Here is a 21725-nt window from a genome sequence, read left to right as displayed (position 1 = left end):
TGGTGATAATGCAAGCTGAAAAGTCAGTTGTGACTATTGTAGCATGGATTACTGTTTGTTAGGCTACAAGGAATTGTTCTGTTGCCTGGACTTGCAGTTTGCCCTAGTGGGTAGAGGATTACCTGTGTGACGCGTCTGTTTCTAGAAGCAGAACAGCAGACAGCTGTTGTAGTCCCTGCTTGCAGTGTTCTGTGAACCAGTTTTGACTGAGACTCTTCTCAGTGGTCGTCCCATATTTTACTCTTCTCCTTATGAGTGGACACAAACATCTTGATTGCTTACCTCTTTGGAGTGTAGGAGGGTGTCCACTAGGAGAATGGCATTCTTGGATCAGTCGTCATTCTTGCCTCATGGTCTGCGCAAGTGAGAACCAGAGACCCAGTTTAACTTATGTTCTGTTCTATTCTACAAAGGTTCTTATACCTTACCTGTTCACAGTAGTAGTGCATGGGCAGGGGAAATGTATTTAAATGCAATTGCATAAAACTCCCAAGTCTAAAAGAGAGTGTCTGTCTGATTCTGGCTGTGTGAGTAACCTCTTCTGTTCAGGATAACACCTGAGAACACAGTATTGAGTCTAGGTTGCACTCATTCTGAACTCTGTATTGACTGTTTTCTTCCTCCCATATATATATGTAAGGTCCGCAAGGCTCTGCGTAGCACGGAGGCGTATGAAAATTTTCTTCGCTGCCTGGTTATTTTTAATCAGGAGGTGATCTCCCGGGCTGAGCTTGTGCAGCTAGTTTCTCCGTTCTTGGGGTAAGTGGAGGATGGGCAAATCCATTTCTGTATGTGGTCAGAGCTTGGAGGTGGGTGGTGATAGGGGATCTAGTCTGTTTTTGTTCGGGTGCTGGGAAGGAAATGCTGACTTGCATGGCCATTTAAAGAAAGAGAACATTCAATTGGTTCTGTTGCCCAGCATTCCAAAGTTTCAATAGTTTGACTGGGCATCTGATTTCCTGAGCAACCTGCAGCACAAAGGGTGTGCACCAGAGCTGGAATGTTAGTGTTGACTAGTTTATCTGTGTGCCCTGCTGCTTGCTTAATTCTTTTCACAAAATAACTGGTAGGGAGTTGCCCTTACAACAGTGAGCTAATACCAGTTCACCTCTGAGATCCAAATGTGTCACCTCCAGCCCTGCCTGAACACTTCGTATTATGAATGTAGGTTGCAAGGTGCCACATGCTATTAGCAGGCCTATAAGATAAAAGGAACACTAATTGTACTTCGAGATCCTTTATAAGTATTTTATAAATTCAAAGTGCATTAGATTTTAGATTCTTCTCTTTGGCTGTCCTTCATTGAAGCAAAAGAACAGCCATTCTTATTCTGTTTTTTCTTGCACATTGTCACCTGATTTGATGACTGCCTTTTTCCCTTCCTGGTGAAATGCCTGAAAGAGGCAGCTTTGTGGCTTCCTAGAGACTCCAAGGAATGAAATGGCAGCTGAGAGGAGTGCAGAAGTGGTGCTGTTATTACTGGCCCTTTTGCCCTTCTTCAGAAGGTCAAACAATGGTGTCCTAGCAGCCTCTTGCTTTGCGATTTGTGAAATATTTCTCCCAGTAAATATAGTAATTTTGTCCTAACTTTATGATACAGAACATACCCATCTAGTTCAGTCCCCAGTCTTGTTATCAATGGTTCACAATGAAGCTGCAAGAGCTATTGAGAGAGGTCCCACAGGTATCTGTCCTGGATCCGGTTCTATTCAGTATCTTCATAAATGATTTGGAGAATGGCAGAGAGTGCGCACTTATAAAGTTTGTGGAAGATACCAACTGGGAGAGGTTGCGAGCTTTTTTGAGGACAGGATTAGACTTCAAAATGATCTTGACAAACTGGAGAAGTGGTTAGAAATAAACAGGATGAAATTTAATAAAAACAAATGCAAAGTACTGCGCTTCGGAAGAAATAATCAATTGCACAAATATAAAATGGGAAAGGACTGCTTAGGAAGGAGTACTCTCTGAGTATGCTTTTCCAACCAGTTGTGCACCCACCTTTTACTAGGTTCATCTAAGCTGTGTTTCCCTAGTGTGTTTATGAGAAGGTCATGTGTGACAGTATGAAAAGCTTTACTAAAGTCAAGTTACATCACATCTACTGCTCCCCCCCCCCCCCCCCAAGGCTTGTTACCCTGTCAAAGAAGGATATTAAGTGTGTCTGACATGATTTGTTCTTGACAAATCCATGTTGACTGTTACTTATTACCTTCTTTTCTTCTAGGTACTTACAAATTGATTGTTTGATTTGCTCCAACATCTTTCTTAACAGATGTTAAGATGACTGGTCTGTAATTCCTTGGATTGTCCTTATTCCATTTTTAACAGATAGTTACTATATTTGCCCTTTTTGAGCTCTCTGGGATCTCACCTGTCCTCCATGAGTTCTCAAGGATAATCACTAATGGCTCAGAGATCTCTTCAGCCAGTTCCTTAAGTATTCTAGGATGTATTTCATCAGGCCCTGGTCACTTGAGGACCTCTAACTTGTCTAAGTAATTCTAAACTTTTCTTTTCCTATTTTAGCCTCAGATCCTCGCCCATTTATACTGACGTTTATTGTGTTAGTTGTCCAAGCACTGCTAACTTTTCTGGTGATAACTAAAATGAAAAAGGCATTTAACACTTCAGCCATTGCTGTGTTTTCTGTTAGTGTATTTCCCTCCTCATTAAGTTAATGTGCCTGTTCTTGGTCTTCCTCTTGCTTCTAACACATTTGTAAAATGTTTTCTTGTTACTCTTCATGCCTCTAGCTAGTTTAATCTTGTTTTGTGCCTTGGCCTTTCTAATTTTGTCCCTATGTGCTTGTGTGGTTGTGTGTTTTTTTTTTTTTTTTTTTTTTTTTTTTTTAAATATTCATCCTTTGTCATTTGACTTAGTTTTTACTTTCTGCATGCTTTGTTTTGAGTTTCAGTATGTTGAAGATCTCCTGGTTAAGCCAGGATGGTCTCTTACCATACATCCATCCTTTCCTATGCACTGGTATAGTTTGCTCTTGTACCCTTATAAGGTCTCTTTAAAAAAACTGCCAGTTCTCCTGAACTCTGTGAGACTTGCTTCCCACAGGACCTTACCTACCAGTTCTGTGAGTTTTCTAAAGTCTGCCTTCTTGAAGTCCATTGTCATAAACTCTTGTTTCATTATCACTTTCACCCAAGCTGCATTCCACCTTCAAATTCTCAATCAGTTCCTCTCTTAGACTCAAATCTAGAATAGCCTCTCCTCTAGTCACTTTCTCCACCATCTGTAATAAAAAGTTGTCTCCAGTGCATTCCAAGAACTTGTTGGATAATCTGTGCCCTGCTGCATTATTTTCTCAACAGGTGGTTGGGTAGTTGAAGTCCACCATCACTACCAAGTCTTGTGTTTTGGATAATTGTATTAGTTGTTAAAAAAAAAAAGAAAAGAAAAAGGCTTATCCACCTATTCTTCCTGGTTTGGTGGTCTATAGTGGACACCTACCATAACATCATCCTTGTTTTTCTTACCCCTTTTATCCTTACCCAGAGATTTTCAACAGGTTTGCCTCTCACTTCTATCTCATCCTCAGTGCAAGTGCATACATCTTTAATATACAAGGCAACCCCTTCTCCATTTTTTCCCCCTGCTTGTCCTTTCTGAACAAGCTTATCTTTCTACACCAATGGTCCAGTCATGTGAATTATCCCACCAAGTTTCTATGATGCCAGTTATGTTGTAACTGTGATTATTCACTTTTAGTTTCTAATAAAGTCTTCAGAGAGTAAGATTATTTTTTCACAAGCAGAATCCACTTCAGTTACCAACATCTATGTGCTTGCATGTCGGCTTGTATTTTCTAAATCTTCCACCTAATTGTGCAACACCAACTGAAGCTTTGGTGGTGTGAGGCTCACTCTTCAAAGGTGGAATTTTTCTTCAGTGGAGTCTGAGAATCCATGTTCAACTTCTTTACCCCTTTCCAATCAGGAAAGTAATGATCTATTTTAAGGCTGAGTGCCCAGATGGGTGAGAAACCAGCCAACTGGCTTTCACATCTAACCTAAATGGTCAGAGATTTCAGTTTGAAAATGTTGTCAGAGTGCTCCTGGCAAGTCTTGCCTGCTCTGGGAGAAGCTGCAGACCCAGTTCCTCATATGAACACAGCCTTTGAGATGAGTGAGGATGAGGCAGAAGAAAAGTGTTTGATCTCAGACATCATGGCAACAGGCTCCCAAATGGGAAGGCATTTGCCACCAAAAAAAAAAAAAAAATAGCCTTCAAGATGAATAGAGGCAGGAGCAATCCAAAGAAAAGCAGAATGACTTTCTGCACTGGCATCCCCTTACCAGGCCACCGCAAACTGGAATTGAGTGGCCAAGAGTCTTCTGTCCTCAGATGTGACTTCCAAGGGCCGTCTTGGACTCTCTCTCTCAAGTGGCAGCTCTGACCCCAATAGCTTAGAGCACTGGTATTTGATTTCTAAGTTGCTACAGTTTTCAAGGCTTTCTTGTATGTTTCTTTTCCCTTAGGAAATTCCCAGAACTGTTCACTTGGTTTAAAAACTTTCTGGGTTACAAAGAGTCTGTTCACATGGAGACATTTCCAAAAGAACGGGCTACAGAGGGGATTGCCATGGAGATAGACTATGCCTCTTGTAAGAGACTGGGCTCCAGCTACCGAGCCTTGCCCAAGAGTTACCAGCAGCCCAAGTGCACCGGGCGGACTCCGCTATGTAAAGAGGTAAGGCACTCTAGCCAAAGGAATTGCATGTTGGGGGAAGCCCATTTCCAGTCTGCTAGGACTTGAGTGGTAGCTGGTAGAAAGGAGCAATAAGGGGAGTTGACTGCATAACTCTAGTATTCTGAAAAGTTGTAAAGTCAAGCACTCAGAAGTTAGGAAATGCTAAAGCTTGCCAGTGTAACCTTAATTTGCCCCCATGTGCATATGCTTTATGATAGTCTTTAAGTTCATCATCACATACTATTTTTTTCTGCAGAACCCCTGCCTCATTCAGTAGTAGTGCTGCTACCAGCTGTGTGTGTGTGTGTGTGTGTGTGTGTGTGTGAGAGAGAGAGAGAGAGAACACACGAACAGATTCCTCACAAATTGTGTGTTCTGAGAATTCCATAAAGTTTTCCTTAGTTTCAGTTGTGGTGTGTATGTACACCAGAAAAACTTTATGGGAGTCTGAGAATACATAATTTAAAAAGAATCTGTTCAGTTTATAGAGACTTCACTGATCAACAACCAAAGTTTCATTTTCTGGTCTACTGGCAGGAGGTGCTGCAGAGTCAGGGAGTGTGCCCAGTCCTTGCTGTGCTCTGTAGTGACCTTTTTTAGATCAATGCAGGAATGGTGCTGGGTAGTACTATTTACCTATCAGCTGAGGAAGGCTAGTGGTTCTGATGGGGGTGGAACAGGGACTTTTACAGGAGGTCAGCTAAGTTCCCAGTGGTTTATAAGAGAGATTATGAGGATTCGCTGGAGAAGAGGGGAACCCCAGAGCATAGCTAAATGTCTTGCCTAGATGGCTGTGAAAGTCTTTGCCACCATAAACGTTGCCACAAGATTCCATTTGAGGGGATAGGCAGGGCTTTGCTCATGATGCCATGGAGAAAAAAAGGCAGGATGTAGCTGACCAGTTACCTGCAAATGGAAGTGCTTTTTTGTTGTAGGGGATAAGCATTTAGTTGGACTGATGGTAGGCTAGCTTAAAATAACATGGTGAAAACCAATTGCATCATTTGAAAACTTTACTGTAACATGTCTCTAAAGGATGACGTATGTGGTACTATAACAAACCCTGCCTTGCAGGAGTTCAGTGATTCAGCCTCTCACACTTCAAGGTCTGTGAAAACGGGCCAAAGTTTTCAAATGTACTTAGCTGAAATTGGTCTCCCAATCTGTATTTTGGCACCTTGGCCTCTTTTTTCAGAGGTTCTGAGAAACCCCAGTTCCCACTGAAGTCGGTCGAAGTTCAGTTGCTCAGGACCTTTGAGAATGAGGCCAAGATGCCAGGGAATGGATTTAAGCACCTGACGAGGCTTATATCTATATTTGAATATAAAGTCCCTACAAAAAGCCATAGGCACCTTATGCTTACAATAACCCAGTGAGACCACCCAGCATCATTAAACAATCATATTCACAGAACAGATTTAACTCAGCCAGCCAATAAATCCAAAGCAGCAGAAAAACTTTTTACCCTTCTCTTTGACTTCCCTAGGAGAAAAACGTCTAGCTTTCCCACAGACAATGTCAAATCAATGGCTTTTGCAGCATGCCCAGAAGGTCGAGTTTTGGCTATAAGGGATCCTGTAGTATTTACAGGAGAGAAGGTTCACCAAGGAAAAGAGACAGTGGATTTAGGGAATCTGAGATTCCTTGTCAGAGGAACATGTGATGATATAAATTTGGGTGTCTGCTTCTCTGATGGCTCAGAGAAAAGATCCATCAGTCTTCTGCTTTTCTCCTTCACCTAAGGTTTTGAATGATACTTGGGTCTCCTTCCCTTCCTGGTCTGAGGATTCTACCTTCGTTAGCTCCAAGAAGACACAATACGAAGAACACATCTACAGATGTGAGGACGAGCGTTTTGAGGTAGAATTCTTCCAAAATCATTTCTTGGAAAGCCTGGGATTCTATGAACTGGTTAGCTATATGGTATAATACTGCTTAAATACTGATGCCTGGAATTGTTTTTTCTGGGTGACCCATGTCTCACATGATTATAGGATCATAGAATCATAAAAATGTAGGGCTGGAAATGACCTCAAGAAGTCATCAAGTCTAGCCCCCTGCACTGAGTTGGACCAAGTAAACCTAGACCATCCCTGACAAAAGTTTGTCCAACCTGTTCTTAAAAACCTCCAATGATGGGGAGTTCACAGTCTTCCTTGGAAGCCTATTCCAGTGCTTAACTACCCTTATAGTTAGAAAGTTTTCCTAATATCTAACCTAAATCTCCCTTGCTGCAGATTAAGCCCATTACTACTTGTCCTGTCTTTTGTGGACATGGTTATGCTTCTACCTAAGGACTGTTCAACCTCTGTGAATACAAGAATCAAAATCCAAGTAACTGCTTCTGATCACCAACTCCTTCCCCTCCAACCCATTGACTTTATCGTGGTCGGTAGCTTTGGCACAGCTTTCTTTCTCTTCTCTTTAGGTCATTCCAAATGAAACTGTTCAATGGCAGGTGCATAATTCATGCTTCCTTTTATTAGCCAAGTAGTACATAGAGGCTGAAATATATTTCTGTGTTAAAAGTCTGAAAAATGACATTCACAGAGTGTTAAATGATTGACACTCCAAATGGAACTCAGCACAGCAATTATTTGCCTATGCTAAGATTTATCACCTCCTTTTGTAGTAATGCTGTCAATTGTGTACCTCCCACCCATGGAAAATCTTATTTCCTGAAGCATTTTGGTAGCCTGTAACTTTTTTGTGAAAAGATGCAATACTGTATAGGAAGCAGATGAAATATAGGTAGATTAGAACAACCAAATGTGGAAATATTAAACCTTTTCTCAAGGGCCTCCTGTTTTACGTGCACAGCATTACAGAAGTATTAAGTTCTTGTTTTGGTTCACTTAAATGTTAGGGTAAGTCGACACTTAAAACACTGCAGCTGTGCTGATGCAGTGCTTAAGTGAAGAAACTCCTATGCCAACGGGAGAGCTTCTCCCATCAGCTTAGTTAATCCACCTCCCCAAGACGTGATAGCTGTGTCGATGGGAGAAGCTCTCCCGTTGACATGACGCTGTCTACACAGGGGATTAGGTGGATGTAACTGCATTGCTCAGTGTGGATTTTTCACATCCCTGAGCAACATAGTTACACCAATATAGGTCTGTAGTGTAGACCCGACCTTTATTTCCAGAAAGTAATATTGTACCATGGCTAACACATCTTCCCTTTCAGCTGGATGTTGTCTTGGAGACCAACCTGGCAACAATCAGAGTCTTAGAGGCAATCCAAAAGAAACTCTCCCGCTTGTCTGCTGAGGAGCAAGCCAAATTCCGGCTGGACAACACTCTGGGTGGCACGTCGGAGGTGATCCACCGCAAGGCGCTGCAGAGGATATATGCTGACAAAGCTGCCGACATCATAGACGGGCTGAGGAAAAACCCATCTGTTGCAGTTCCTATTGTGCTGAAAAGGTACTTCCCAGGTTTCGGCATTATTACTTGTGTTTGGGTAAAACTCATCGTACGCTAGGCACTATTCAAACGTATAATATACACAGAGACTCCAGTTCAGGAAAGCATACAGTCTGAGAAATGCAGATGCTCTTTATGTTCTAATAAGTTGTTGCGTTTCATAGTACCCAGCTACTATTGTGTCTAGTAAAGCCAAAACATCACTGGCACTGCTGGCAGGGTATGGATTTTTTATTTTTCCTACCCAAGATAGGGCAGTCTTGAGTTCAAAAATCAAGCTGGGGTGGGGTTCTGTATTGTCAGTTTTCAACACAACTGAGTTTGATCCCATTATAAATCCCATCTGTGAAAATGAACAAGGCTTTGACGTGTAGAGTCTGTATTGGATTCAGGTTCCAACTCAAGAATACTATGTTCTACTGCCAGCCTCCTGATCAGAAAAAGGAAGTGAGTGCACAATATTGAGGGGGGCCAGAGACCGCTCTCCTGAATAATAGTTATAACAGGCAATTTCAACTCCCCACATATAAAATGTTAACTTCTGGAGAAGGTGAGGAGAAGGAGTTTTTCAATATTTTAAATGATTGCTTCTTGTAATAGCTAGTCTGTAGCTACACAAGAGGAGAGGTTATTGACTTAGCCCTGAATAACACTCAGATACTGAATCAAGAAATAACTATGGTCAAGCCATTGAGTGGTAGCGATCACAATATATAACAGTCCAGCATCCTTGGTGGAAGGGATTATACCAGAAATTAGCACTGTGATATGAGACTTAGGAAAGTGGAAGCTAAGTCAAAATTTGGACAATTTTACAATCTTTAAAGCATGGATTCCTGATCTATAGACTACAGGTCGTCAGTGTGGTCTTGAATAGAAAGAGAGGTGGTTGACAGAATTTTCTTATGCAGCCTCAATCTCTGCAATGAATTGAAGCAAATATGCCATTACTGTATATTGAAAAAACTAACAAATCCCCCACCTAGTTGGAATTCTGTGTTGTGGTCACCCTATCTCAAGAAGGACATCTCAGTAATAAAGGGCTCAGAAACGAGCACCGGGGGGAGGGGAAGATGAGGCATGGGAAGACTGTGAGAAGTGATTGATGGTAATGAGACTATTTACGTTTGAGAGATAGTGGTACCAGAGGCGTTTTTACAGAGGTATACAAAATCTAATTGCTGCTGCTGTTTACCTTTTCATATACAGACAAGGGGCTATTCAGTGAAAATGAAAGGCAGGAAATGTAAAATTGATGAAAGGAAGTACTCTTCTCTAGTGCCATCTGTGTAGGATTTTTTCTCTTGTGTCTTAGACCCTTAGCACAAGACTTTCAGAACTTCCCTAACTATTCCTTTTTTTTTTTTTTTTTTTTTTTTTTTTTTAACCCTTGAGGGCAGCCATGGTAGAGTGGAGTAAGAGCCAAGCCCCCTAGTGGTCACCACGTGTCACTCCTGAGTTTAAGTGCTGTCTTCCACCCAGTTCCTTGTTGAGCATGGTCAGTGAGCTGGACAGATGAGCTGTAAAGAGAAGGTGGAAATTGAACTACAGTATTCAAAGAATGTGCCCCTACTAAACTGGCTGAAGGGGATAGTCCATAAATGAATGGAAACTAACCTTTGTGTTCTTTATAGCTTCTCTGTCCTCCTGGCTGGTTCTGGATTTACACAGCAAGAGGCTACAACAGCATTTTGATGGAACCGTGTCATCATACATTTCCACTTTCCAGATACAACTCTAACAATGTAGAACAAAGGATAATTAGAAATGAAAGTAATTCCCTTTAGCATTGTAGTTGCGGATTGTCAGATCTTTATTATGGTGGCTCCCTAATGTCCCCGTCAGAATTGGGGCCCCGTTATACAAATCCAGAAAGAGCTCCTGTCTGGAAGGACTTGCTTTTATGTTGCATCATGTTGAGGACCTCTTCAGTCTCCAGCAGGCTCTCTACTGAGGCAGGGCATAATGTGAGAACTAGATGTAAAGAAACGAGAGATGAAAGGAGAGGGGTAAGACCGTGAGGAGGTGGTCTTAGACACCAGAGTATGGACATGGTATAAAAACTAGATTAGAGGAGGGATACAAGTTTGAGAAGGGACTGCCAAGTAAGAGGTACTTCTGGGATCTGTATGCTTCTAGACTCCTGGAATGTTTAGCAATTATATCTCTGCAAAGTTCCCATGTCTCATCAAAAGTATCTAGGCTGCCTAGATGTAAATTGTGATTCTTTAATCCTCAGTGAAGAGAGAGCTGGCTTTTCCATTATGTCAAGATGTGAGAGGTGGAGGGATGTCTGATTTCCCAACTTGTGTATGTTTTTCCCTTAAACATGATCAAATTGGTGAAAAGAATATCTAGATACAGGACCATAACAAGTATCAGAGAAGTTTGAGAGCTCTGAAATGTCTGGCAAGTGGTTAAATCCATGTATTTATTAAATTATGGGATGTCACAGATACCAGAGACTCTTTGGGGCAGCTGGTTACAACAGCTGAGATTTCTGTTATTTGTAACTTCTCACAAAGCAGAATTCTGGGATATTGACAGTGAACCCAGACCCAGTCCTGGGACTCTGTAGGAGGTATACAGGAAAAAAAAAAAGTTTGGTTTATGTTCTGTTGAATGCCCTCATCATCACCCTGGTTAGTGGGGTATAGCCATGCATTTGTGGCCTATTTAACCTTCTGTAAAATAACATAGCCACAAAACCAATCTAAAGATTCATGGCCATTCCTGGAGAATTTTGCTATGCACGTTGTACCTCATTTGAAGTCCTTCTGAAACTTTCTGCTGTTTCAGTGGGCGATGGGCACTGAGCAGAAGCCTTACTGCCTCCAGCTCGTCTGGTCTAGGTTTTTATCCTACACCCATCAGTGTGGTATCTTAGCATCTCTTAGCTTCTGTTTTGTTTTTTGTTGCTGCTAAGATTAAAAATGAAAGAGGAAGAGTGGCGAGAAGCCCAGAGAGGATTCAACAAGGTCTGGAGGGAGCAGAATGAGAAATATTACCTGAAATCCCTGGATCACCAGGGCATCAACTTCAAACAGAATGACACCAAGGTCCTGAGGTCAAAGAGCCTCCTCAATGAGATTGAGAGCATCTATGATGAGGTAAGGTGTCACTGATAGTGTCATTTTATCAGCTGTCTGGCTCTGAGCATGTGTTGTCACCTCCTCTCCACCGCCATCCCTCCTTGTTTGCCGGGCTATATTAATAGTGTAGCATTTGTATCCCTCTAGGCCATTCATGGTCACCAGTTTCAGGGGGAAGGAGAGAATGCAGGCTGCTTGCCTGGTCATGGTAGTTAGTGGTGGCTGCTGCTACAGAGTGACTGAGTTAGCACTCGAGGGAACTGATGACTTACCTTTTGGCAACAGAGATCCTGCTGTGGTAAGAGCCACAGGTTCGGGAAGCGAAGAGATATGACAGAAGGAGATGTGGAGTGTGTGCATGCATGTATGTAATATGCATAAGCCCTTGACATCAGAACTTGGGTTGTTGTGATGGATAATGTGAACTCTGGTCCTTCCCCCATAGGGCTTGGGGTTGTAACGAAAGAGGAAATCCAGTTCACTGCCAGTGCTTTGTACAAGGGTCTTAAAGACGTGGTAAGTTGCATATGTGAGACTCACCCATGCTCTGTGTATTTGCTCTTCCTCCCTCAGAGGCAAGAGCAGGCATCAGAAGATAATGCTGGAGTACCCATAGGCCCACACCTGTCACTAGCCTATGAGGACAAGCAAATCCTGGAGGATGCTGCTTCTCTTATCATCCACCACGTGAAACGGCAGACAGGAATTCAGAAAGAGGACAAGTACAAAATCAAGCAGATCATGTACCACTTCATTCCGGACCTGCTGTTTTCTCAGCGGGGCGAGCTCTCAGACGTGGAAGAGGAAGAAGAGGAGGAAATGGATGTGGATGAAGCCACTGGGGCTGCGAAAAAGCACAATGGAGTTGGGGGCAGCCCCCCTAAAGCCAAGCTGCTGTTCAGCAACACAGCGGCCCAGAAGCTACGGGGGGTGGACGAAGTGTACAACCTCTTTTATGTCAACAACAACTGGTACATCTTCATGCGGCTTCACCAGATCCTATGCTTGCGGCTGCTGAGGATTTGCACCCAGGCCGAGCGGCAAATCGAAGAGGAGAACCGAGAAAGGGAGTGGGAGCGGGAAGTGCTTGGCATAAAACGAGACAAGAGTGACAGCCCAGCAATTCAGCTGCGACTGAAAGAGCCCAGTGAGTGTTCTCTTACATAGGTCTGAGTAGGGGAGGGCAATTGTGACAGGTGCTTTAATTTGCAGCATGTGGATCTGGTACTTAATCTGTTTCCTGATGTCTTGAGGAATCTGTGTTCCTTCCCCTCACCTGCCTTTAGGTCTTGTCTCTGTAAAATCCGGTATCTGCATTTTGGTAGTTTCCATGTGAAATATAAGGATGCTGGTGGGCACTGAATGTAGCACAGCATGTTATCCAGGAGGCGATCTCTAGACTTGACCCTGGGACTTGGAACATCCTACTTCATGGGGCTGTGGGGGAGAGGCCTGGTATTTTGTATTGCTTTAACACTCCTTGCCAGCTGAATTTCTTAATTTTGGATTGCGCTATTTTTCTACCTCATGAATTTACAAGTTGGATAAAAATCTTCTCTGGCCTCAAGCTTGTTATAAACTATCTCAATGGAGGAGTCAGCCCCTGGCAATTGACAAAGCAGTCAGTTTTGGCTCTGGTATTAAAAAGTGTGTGTCCTTTTAAACTGGTGTTCAAATGATTTACTGACTAAAGAAGGCAGGGCAGGGCAAACCCAAGTAAGTCCAGTCAGTCCTATGTAGACCAGTAAAGAGCCTCCTTGATCTTCCATTTTCTGTTACAATATTCGTGTAATCTGAGTGGTCTCAGGAAATGTATGTATTTAGAATTCTCCAAGGGATGGTTTCCTTAGTGGTGATAATGCTAAAATACTAAACTGCCCATGGCTGCCTGTTTCCTGCTAGCTACTTTACTCTGGTTTTAGCTAATTTGGATTCAAGCAAAGGAGGAAATGTAGACAATCTTTGTTGGCCTTGAGGGATGCAGAGGTGTTTGAACCTATAACAATTAAAAACAAACAGAAAACACAGAGAACTTTTCAAATTCCCTTTAAAATGGCATTGTTCCTTAACCAGTATTTTCAAAAATTTTATTTTCATCTTCCCTTGATGCCTATACCACAGTGATGAGTGTTAGTTCAAAACTGGGTATACCCTGAATGGCTTTTTTCCTTTTCCTCCCCTTTTTACTGTGTTTCTGCTACAGCCCACAAAACCTTTTAGAAGCTACATTGGCACATTCAGCTTGGAAAGGCGGTAACTGTCTGTGTAGCTTGCTGGATACGGTGCTGGAGAAACAGGAGACCTGGGTTCTAGTCCGAGCTTTGCTACTTAGTTACTGTGTGACCTCGGGCAAGTGCTTCCCCCAACCCCCTTGGTCTCTGTTTTACATTCTTCAAGGCGGGGACTAGTTGGTTATGTGTCTGAATGGTGCCAAGCACAGAAGGGTCCCAGATATAGTTTGGGACCTCTGGGTGCTAGTGAAATACAAGTTAATAATAACGTGCAATGGGTATATTTCATAAGAGCCTTAGTACATATCTGCGTTCATATCTTTTTGGTGAGGTCTCTGCTTTAATGGTGTGCATAATGTTGTTTTGGTAGCAAGAACCTCTTTAGTTCTGAGAATTTTACCACCTCTGCCCTCCTGCCTCTGACGGGTTACAGACCTGGCATTAATTTGAAAAGCTCTCATTTAAAGGCTTACAATGTTGTCCCTCATTTTATAGACCATTCTGGTAATTCAGCAATTTGTCTGAGATCTTCAACATGTGGCCCTTTTGCTCCCAGAACTCATAGTGGGCCTGTAGGAACTGCCTTTGAGGGGTGTTACAATGTAGTTCATGTTGCACCTTCTCTTCCTCTAGTGGATATTGATGTGGAGGATTACTACCCAGCTTTCCTGGATATGGTGCGGAACCTGCTAGATGGCAACATGGATTCGTCCCAGTATGAGGACTCCCTGCGTGAGATGTTCACCATTCATGCCTACATCGCCTTTACCATGGACAAGCTGATCCAGAGCATTGTTAGACAGGTGACTTGCAGCATACTGTCAGGGGAAGGGGAAGGGTGGTGTCCAGGTGATAAAGGGAAAGTAGCTGATGCTTTCCCACAAAAGAGCACTCCCCAAGGTTTAAAGGAAGCTTGGGAATGTTGAATGTATTTGTGTGATGTATTTCAGAGTGGAGGAGAGAACAACAGGGGTTTCCTCCTGTCTCTCTAACATATTTCGGGAGAGGATAAGTGTTAGTGTATTTAAGTGATGAGGCTCAACAAGGTGTGTACAGATATTTAGGTTACCCAGCGACCTGTGGTGCTTTGTCTTCCCTCTTCAGCTTCTTTAAAGGTACGTGTATCTGGCATAACAACACTTCCCCAAGTAATGTTGCTTTAACAAAGAAATTGCTACATTAAGTGTGCTTAACAATATTTAAAATGCCCGTTTTTGAGGATTTGTAAACCTTCTATAAAAAGCAAAAAGATTGAATATTCAGATAGACGTGTATTTTAAACAAAATTCTATCTGTCTTGAGGGCAGGAATAACATGAGCCCAGAGGATTTTTTTCAGAATGTAGCATGTGCCTGAAATCATAAGAATGGCCATACTGGGTGAGACCAAAGGTCCATCTATCTCAGTATCCTGTCTTCCGACAGTGGCCAATGCCAGGTGTTTCAGAGGGAATTAACTCATCAAGTGATCCAATAATCAGGGGGATTATAGTAAAGCTCCTCATTCAGAAAGATAGTGCCGTTAGCACTGTGTTGTAATAAGTGGTCCACCTAGTGTGTGACTGTAATACACTCCTCAGGTATGTTCAAGCCTCATTCTTAAGGCAGGTTTCAGAGGGGTAGCCGTGTTAGTCTGTATCAGTAAAAAAAAGAAAAAACTAGGAGTCCTTGTGGCATCTTAGAGACTAACAGATTTATTTGGGCATAAGCTTTTGTGGGCTAAAACGCACTTCATCAGATGCATGGAGTGGAAAATACAGTAAGCAGGTATAAATATACAGCGCATGAAAAGATGGGAGTTGCCTTACCAAGTGCAGACTGTCCTCCACTATCCAAGAGGTGCCTAGTATCAGATGGGACCACATTTGAAGTGTTCTCTTGCTCTTAGAAAACCTGAAGCATTTGTAAACACAAGAATCAAAACTGTAAGGACTCTTGGAAAAGGTTCTATATTTCTTTTGAATAACAACTTCCTTCTGGATTTCACACACGCTGGCTAGCTCTTGAAGCTGGTATATTTGTTGATTTCAGCTGCTAGTTGTCACTTGAACTCTGTAAGCCCAAGTGTCAACTCTCACATGCTGGCTACCTTGATGATCCCATTTCTATGGAGAATTGTTAAGCACAAATTAGAGTATAAAGACAGGGCTAAAAACAAGTTCTTCGAGTGCTTGCTCATATCGATTCCAATTAGGTGTGCGCGCGCCACGTGCACAGTCGTTGGAAGATTTTTACCCTAACAACACTCAGTGGGTCGGCTGAGGCGCCCCTGGAGTGGTGCCCTTATGGTGCAGGATATATGCCCCTGCCGACCCAGCGCCCCCTCAGTTCCTTCTTGCTGCCCATGATGCTCATTGGAACTGTGGAGCGTGGCTTAGCTGATCTCCACTTCCCTAGCTCTTAGCTCGTTTATACTTGTAGATAGTTGTTATAGAGTAGTTGTTAGTAGTTTCTAGTTGTAGTTAATAGTAGTAATTGTTGTTAGTGTACATAGTAATTGGGGGTAAGGGGCTTCTCCCTTTCCCTCCCTCCTGGTACCTGGGCTCATGCCTAGGTCTCCAGGTTTCAAACCGTGCTCGGCCTGCCTTAAGCGGATGCTTATGGGAGACCCCCACGACTCTGTTTGAAGTGCCTGGGGGAATCCCATCAATCAGATAAGTGCCGCATTGGTAAGGCATTCAAGCCTCGGACTAAAAAGGAGCGGGACTTTCGCTTGAAGCAGCTACTGATGGAAACGGCACTTAGCCCAATGTCCTCGGCTTCGCGCCGAGACGCAGCGCCGTTGGTCTGAAGCGTGCTTCCGGCACCGGAAACAACAGCTTCGCAACCCGGCACCGGCAAAGACTCCCGGCACCGGACGTCTCTGGCACCGCTACCAGCGCGGCACTGCTCGCTGTCTCCGGGACCTAAGAAACAGCACAAGCAACCTGCTGCTCTTGTACAGTTGCCGGCACCTCCTGTGCCCCCCTTGGAGCAGTGTCTCATGCCGGACCGCGCCGCAAAGGCTCCAACTCCGGCACCGTCGATTCCGGCGCCACAAACGCCGTTGAGTCCGGTGCACATAAGCTCCCCGGTGCGTACTGCGGTCGAACTCGGCCTACCTTCCACACTCAATGTCGAAAAGTCCACTTGGCAGCCGACCCAAAGAATAGACTTCATCGGAGCAGTCCTGGATTCAAATCTCGCCCGTGCATGCCTACCGCATGCCCGCTTCCAGTCCATGGTGAACATTATCCACAGCCTCCAAAACTTCCCGACCTCGACAGCACGCACGTGCCTCAGTCTACTGGGACACATGGCATCTTGCACCTTCGTGACCAGACATGCCAGACTGCGCCTCCGGCCACTTCAGGCCTGGCTCTCATCCGTGTACCGCCCAGGCCGGGACAATTTAGACACAGTGCTCACGGTACCGATGGAAATCTTAACCTCCCTGGTCTGGTGGCTGAACCCCCGCTCGGTATGCGGAGGGATGCCATTCCATGTCCCACAGCCCTCCCTGGTCCTAAGCACGGACGCATCATCTCTGGGCTGGGGCGCTCATCTTGCAGACCTTCGCACACAGGGCCTTTGGTCCACACAAGAGCTATCCCTGCACATCAACGTACAGGCACTGAGAGCAGTGCGCCTGGCGTGTCAGGTGTTCTGCAAATACCTTCAGGGCCGTTGTGTCGCAGTTTTCACAGACAACACAACGGCCATGTTTTACATCAACAAACAAGGGGGAGCACGATCGTCCCCCCTCTGTCAGGAAGCCATTTGCCTGTGGGAATTCTGCATAGCCCACTCGATCGACCTGGTGGCATCGTTTCTCCCAGGAGTCCAGAACACCTTGGCAGATCACCTCAGCAGATCCTTTCCGACTCATGAGTGGTCGATTCACCCGGACGTTATCTATTCTGTTTTCCGGAAGTGTGGGTTTCCCCACATAGACCTTTTCACCTCTCGCGAGAATCGAAAGTGCCAGGTGTTCTGTTCTCTGCAGGGGCACTCCCCGGGCTCCCTATCGGACGCCTTCCTGATACTGTGGAAAGACCATCTGTTCTACGCCTTTCCTCCATTCCGGTTAGTCCACAAGGTCCTTCTCAAGTTGCGCAGAGACAAGGCCCGCTTAATCTTGATCGCCCCGGCGTGGCCCAGGCAACATTGGTACACCACTCTCCTCGATCTGTCGGTGACCACCCCAATTCCACTTCTGTTGTGGTTGGACCTGATCACTCAGGAACACGGCCGACTCTGTCATCCAGACCTGCAATCCCTCCATCTCACAGCATGGATGCTGCATGGCTAACTCAATCTGAGCTACATTGCTCCCGCTTGGTGCAGCACGTACTTTTGGGTAGCAGAAAGCCCTCTACTAGGTCCACGTATTTGGCCAAGTGGAAGCGTTTCTCCTGCTGGTGTGCCCTGAGCAATCCTGCCCCTCTGGAGGTGTCAGTACCTACCATCTTAGACTATCTCTTGTCCTTGAAACAGCAAGGCCTGGCAGTTTCATCCATCAGAGTACACCTAGCAGCGATTTTGGCCTTCCACCTGGGCGAAAATGGGCGCTCCGTTTTCTCCAACCCCATGGTCAGCAGGTTCCTCAGGGGATTGGAATGTCTGTACCCGCAAATTCGGCATCCGGCCCCTACGTGGGATCTCAACCTGGTCCTATCCAGACTCATGGGTGCCCCGTTCGAGCCGATGGCCACTTGCTCGCTCCTGTACCTTTCCTGGAAAAGAGCTTTCCTCGTCGCTATCACTTCGGAGCTTCGAGCCCTCATGTTGGACCCACCGTATACGGTGTTTCATAAGGACAAGGTACAGCTGCGACCACACCCCGCCTTTCTTCCTAAGGTGGTGTCTGTCTTCCATGTCAACCAGGACATCTTCCTTCCGGTCTGCTATCAGAAGCCGCACGCTTCTCGACGAGAACAGTTGCACTCGCTAGATGTTCATAGGGCCCTCGCCTTTTACATCGAACGAAACCTTTTAGGAGGACGACCCAGCTGTTCGTAGCTGTGGCAGACCAGATGAAGGGCCTTCTGGTCTCCACCCAGCGCATCTCGTCCTGGATCACATCATGCATCCGTGCGTGCTATGACTTGGCTGGTGTCCCAACTATGCACCTTACCGCCCACTCCACCCGGGCTCAAGCTTCGTCCTCCGCCTTCGTGGCTCATGTACCCATACAGGAGATCTGTAGGGCAGCAACTTGGTCATCGGTACATACCTTTGCTTCCCACTATGCGATAGTGCAGCAGTCCCGGGGTGATGCTGCATTTGGTTCAGCGGTCCTTCACTCCGCGACATCTCACTCCGACCCCACTGCCTAGGTAAGTCTTGGGAGTCACCTAATTGGAATCGATATGAGCAAGCACTCGAAGAAGAAAAGACGGTTACTCACCTTTGTAACTGTTGTTCTTCGAGATGTGTTGCTCATATCCATTCCAAACCCACCCTCCTTCCCTCTGTTGGAGTAGCCGGCAAGAAGGAACTGAGGGGGTGCTGGGTCGGCAGTGGCATATATCCAGGGCCATAAGGGCGCCACTCAAGGGGCGCCTCAGCCGACCCACCGAGTGTTGCTAGGGTAAAAATCTTCCGACGATCGTGCACGTGGTGCACGCACACCTAATTGGAATGGATATGAGCAACATATCTCAAAGAACAACAGTTACAAAGGTGAGTAACAGTCTTTTTTTAGTTTCAGTTTTGACAGGAAATTGGCAGCCAACCGGCTCTTTATTTCAATTTGGGAATATAATTAATAATTAGAATTTGATTTAATTTATTTTTAATTTCCCCTCCACAAACAACCAACTAATCAACTTTTGGATTTGGTGTAGCGATTTCATGGCAAGAGAACTGCCTAACAAGCCCTTCCCACGTACCTCGATAGTCTAAATCTTTGCCAGCTGTCAGGCATTTCCTTCATAATGCTCACTTAAAGGTTATTAATCCGTAGTTACTTTGTATGTGTAACTGTACTTTGCCAGCATCATTATTTATTTTAAAGGACACAATGTTTTCCAATGGGTGTAGTAGTAATTCACAATAGAAGAGGCTACCATGTTCGTAACCTAAATAATTGTTTTTTAGTTTTAATACTTAGATGGCTAGAATTTTTTTTGCTGTGGTTTGACCAGACAAAGGTTTGAAGCAGGAATTTTTAAGGGTATGTTCATTTCTAATCTGCATTGATGGACATATTCTTTAGCTGGTTCTGAGACTTGCATGGTGCATAGTGGAGAAGAACTGGAAATCTGACCAGTTCTGCCACAGCGTATATGTATGCAGGGGAGATAAAATAGTTTCCCTCTCATCAATTATAGCTTTTGACATAAGTGTTTGCATGCAAACATGTAAGTCTAGAAGTGCAGGCAAATGATGAAGGCTCAGCCTGGCTTGTTTTGATTAATGTCAAACTCTGCTTGTTGCCACATGGAGAAGTTTATTTTGGAGATTTTCTTAGTGTTCTATTTTGTCTACGGCCTGACTGCAGAAGGCAGGTTGTCCATAGTGCACACTAGTGCAAAGCCCTCTGACTGACTTGGGTTGGGGAAAGGGGGCTACTGCAGTATACAGTGCACCAAGTCCAGAGGCATTTAAAACCCTCTTCACTAACTTCTCTTCTCCGTGTCTTTCCTGCTCCCAGCTTCAGCACATAGTGAGTGATGAGATCTGCGTGCAGGTGACAGACCTTTACCTGTCGGAGAATAGCAACGGAGCTACCGGAGGCCTGCTGTCGTCACAGTCATCTCGGGCCCTTGTGGAGGCCACGTACCAGCGCAAAGCCGAGCAGCTCATGTCAGACGAGAACTGTTTCAAGGTAAAAACCATATCTGCCTGCAGTGACGCTTGGAGGAGGACTCCTGGAGGAGCTTGCTGAGAGAGGAGGGGAAGTACGAAGGCTCGCTGAGAAAGGAGAATGGGCTCAGCTTTTCATTTTACGTAACTATCCAAATATCCCAAGGACCTCTGGACACCTGTGTGCTCCGCAGCTGTCATAGAGCTTGACAGGGCGACCTGATTGTGCATTCTAGCCTGGTGGAGCTGCCGAGTACCTGCTCTGTGACTGTCGGTCTTAATATAGCCCTTGGCGGGGCTTGCCTCAATCCAGACAGGAACTGTAGAACGAACAGAAAAAACAGATAAATATTTCTATAAAGAGTTCCTCGGAAATGGGACATTTGCAAGGAAGATGGAAAAATACGTATCCTGAAGTAAAGCTGGGATTTGTCCCTGTATTTCCCAGTGTCCCAAAGCCAGAGTAATACTGTATTGAGTGATTGCTGTCACTAGGCTTTTAATCTCCCTCCCTCCCGTGGGGTGGGTCACTGACGCTTTCCACCTTTTTCTCCATCTCATCCATTGTAGACTGTAACGGTCTCTTACTAATATTTGTCACCTATGCGTTAAATAAACCTGACTCTCAGTTCAAATCAAATTCATACTTCTTGTCACTGTGAAATCAGAAGTGGCCGGGCCCATCTTGAACTAGTGAAATTCATTGATAATGGCTTTGATATTTATAGGGCGTCTCTGTGTTCCCGCTGAGAGTCTCAAAATAAGCAGGGAAGCAAAGAATTGAAACTGCACAAATTGATCAGAAAACAGCATGCTGCTAAAAGGGGTCCAGCTCCTTGCTTTGCCTTTATCAACATCCCAATTTCGAGCAAACTCTGTGGGTAACAGAGAGATTTTTTCTGATCATTAATAAAATACCAACCGTTCACTGCAGCAATTCATGCTTTTTTCTTCCACCTCTCTTTAAGTATGTCATGGTTCTCTATCCAGGAATTCTCTTCTGCCCATATATGTAGAATAATTTCTTTATCCTTTTATCCTCTGTTAGATTAGCTCCTTAGTGATCTAGAACTTTCCACTCATTGTCAAAACTCCTTCTGTGTTCAGATTGTGTAACTGGGGCTAGTATCCCCCCGTTGTTCGCAGCAAAGTGGAAGGCACAGTATTATGCTGGAGAGTTGCATAAAGTTTATTGGATTTATTTTTCTGAATAATTGGTTACTAAGTCCCCTTCCGCATTCTGCTTTGTAGCTGATGTTCATTCAGAGCAGAGGCCAGGTCCAATTAACTATCGAGCTGCTGGACACCGAAGAGGAGAACTCGGATGACCCCGTAGAGGCAGAGGTAAGAGCCGATTGTCCTTGGAGTTCAGCTGCAGCTATTAAGCATGTAAAGTTTAAATGGGGGTATAACTGGATGAAGATGGCAGAGCTGTCAGTGTTTCAGATGCTATAGTTTATGACCTGCTTCTAGTCCTACAGGACA

The 21725-nt window shown here is 44.6% G+C and overlaps 1 protein-coding gene across 1 annotated transcript in view; it reads left to right on the top strand.

Moving 5' to 3' along the window:
* SIN3A (SIN3 transcription regulator family member A) overlaps positions 1-21725 on the top strand; it is a 69830-nt gene that overhangs the window by 42782 nt on the left and 5323 nt on the right. Inside the window, exons 10-18 of the mRNA XM_065412777.1 lie at positions 641-759; positions 4494-4704; positions 6448-6564; positions 7891-8129; positions 11056-11239; positions 11795-12368; positions 14086-14255; positions 20089-20262; positions 21492-21584. Coding sequence (XP_065268849.1) covers positions 641-759; positions 4494-4704; positions 6448-6564; positions 7891-8129; positions 11056-11239; positions 11795-12368; positions 14086-14255; positions 20089-20262; positions 21492-21584 — 1881 coding nt within the window. The remainder of the gene's footprint in view (positions 1-640; positions 760-4493; positions 4705-6447; positions 6565-7890; positions 8130-11055; positions 11240-11794; positions 12369-14085; positions 14256-20088; positions 20263-21491; positions 21585-21725) is intronic.

The sequence above is a fragment of the Emys orbicularis genome, chromosome 10 (assembly GCF_028017835.1).
Source record: "Emys orbicularis isolate rEmyOrb1 chromosome 10, rEmyOrb1.hap1, whole genome shotgun sequence".
NCBI classification, from domain to species: Eukaryota; Metazoa; Chordata; order Testudines; family Emydidae; genus Emys; species Emys orbicularis.
The sequence above is the reverse complement of the archived record's forward strand: the minus strand, read 5'-3'. Positions and strand labels throughout refer to the sequence as shown.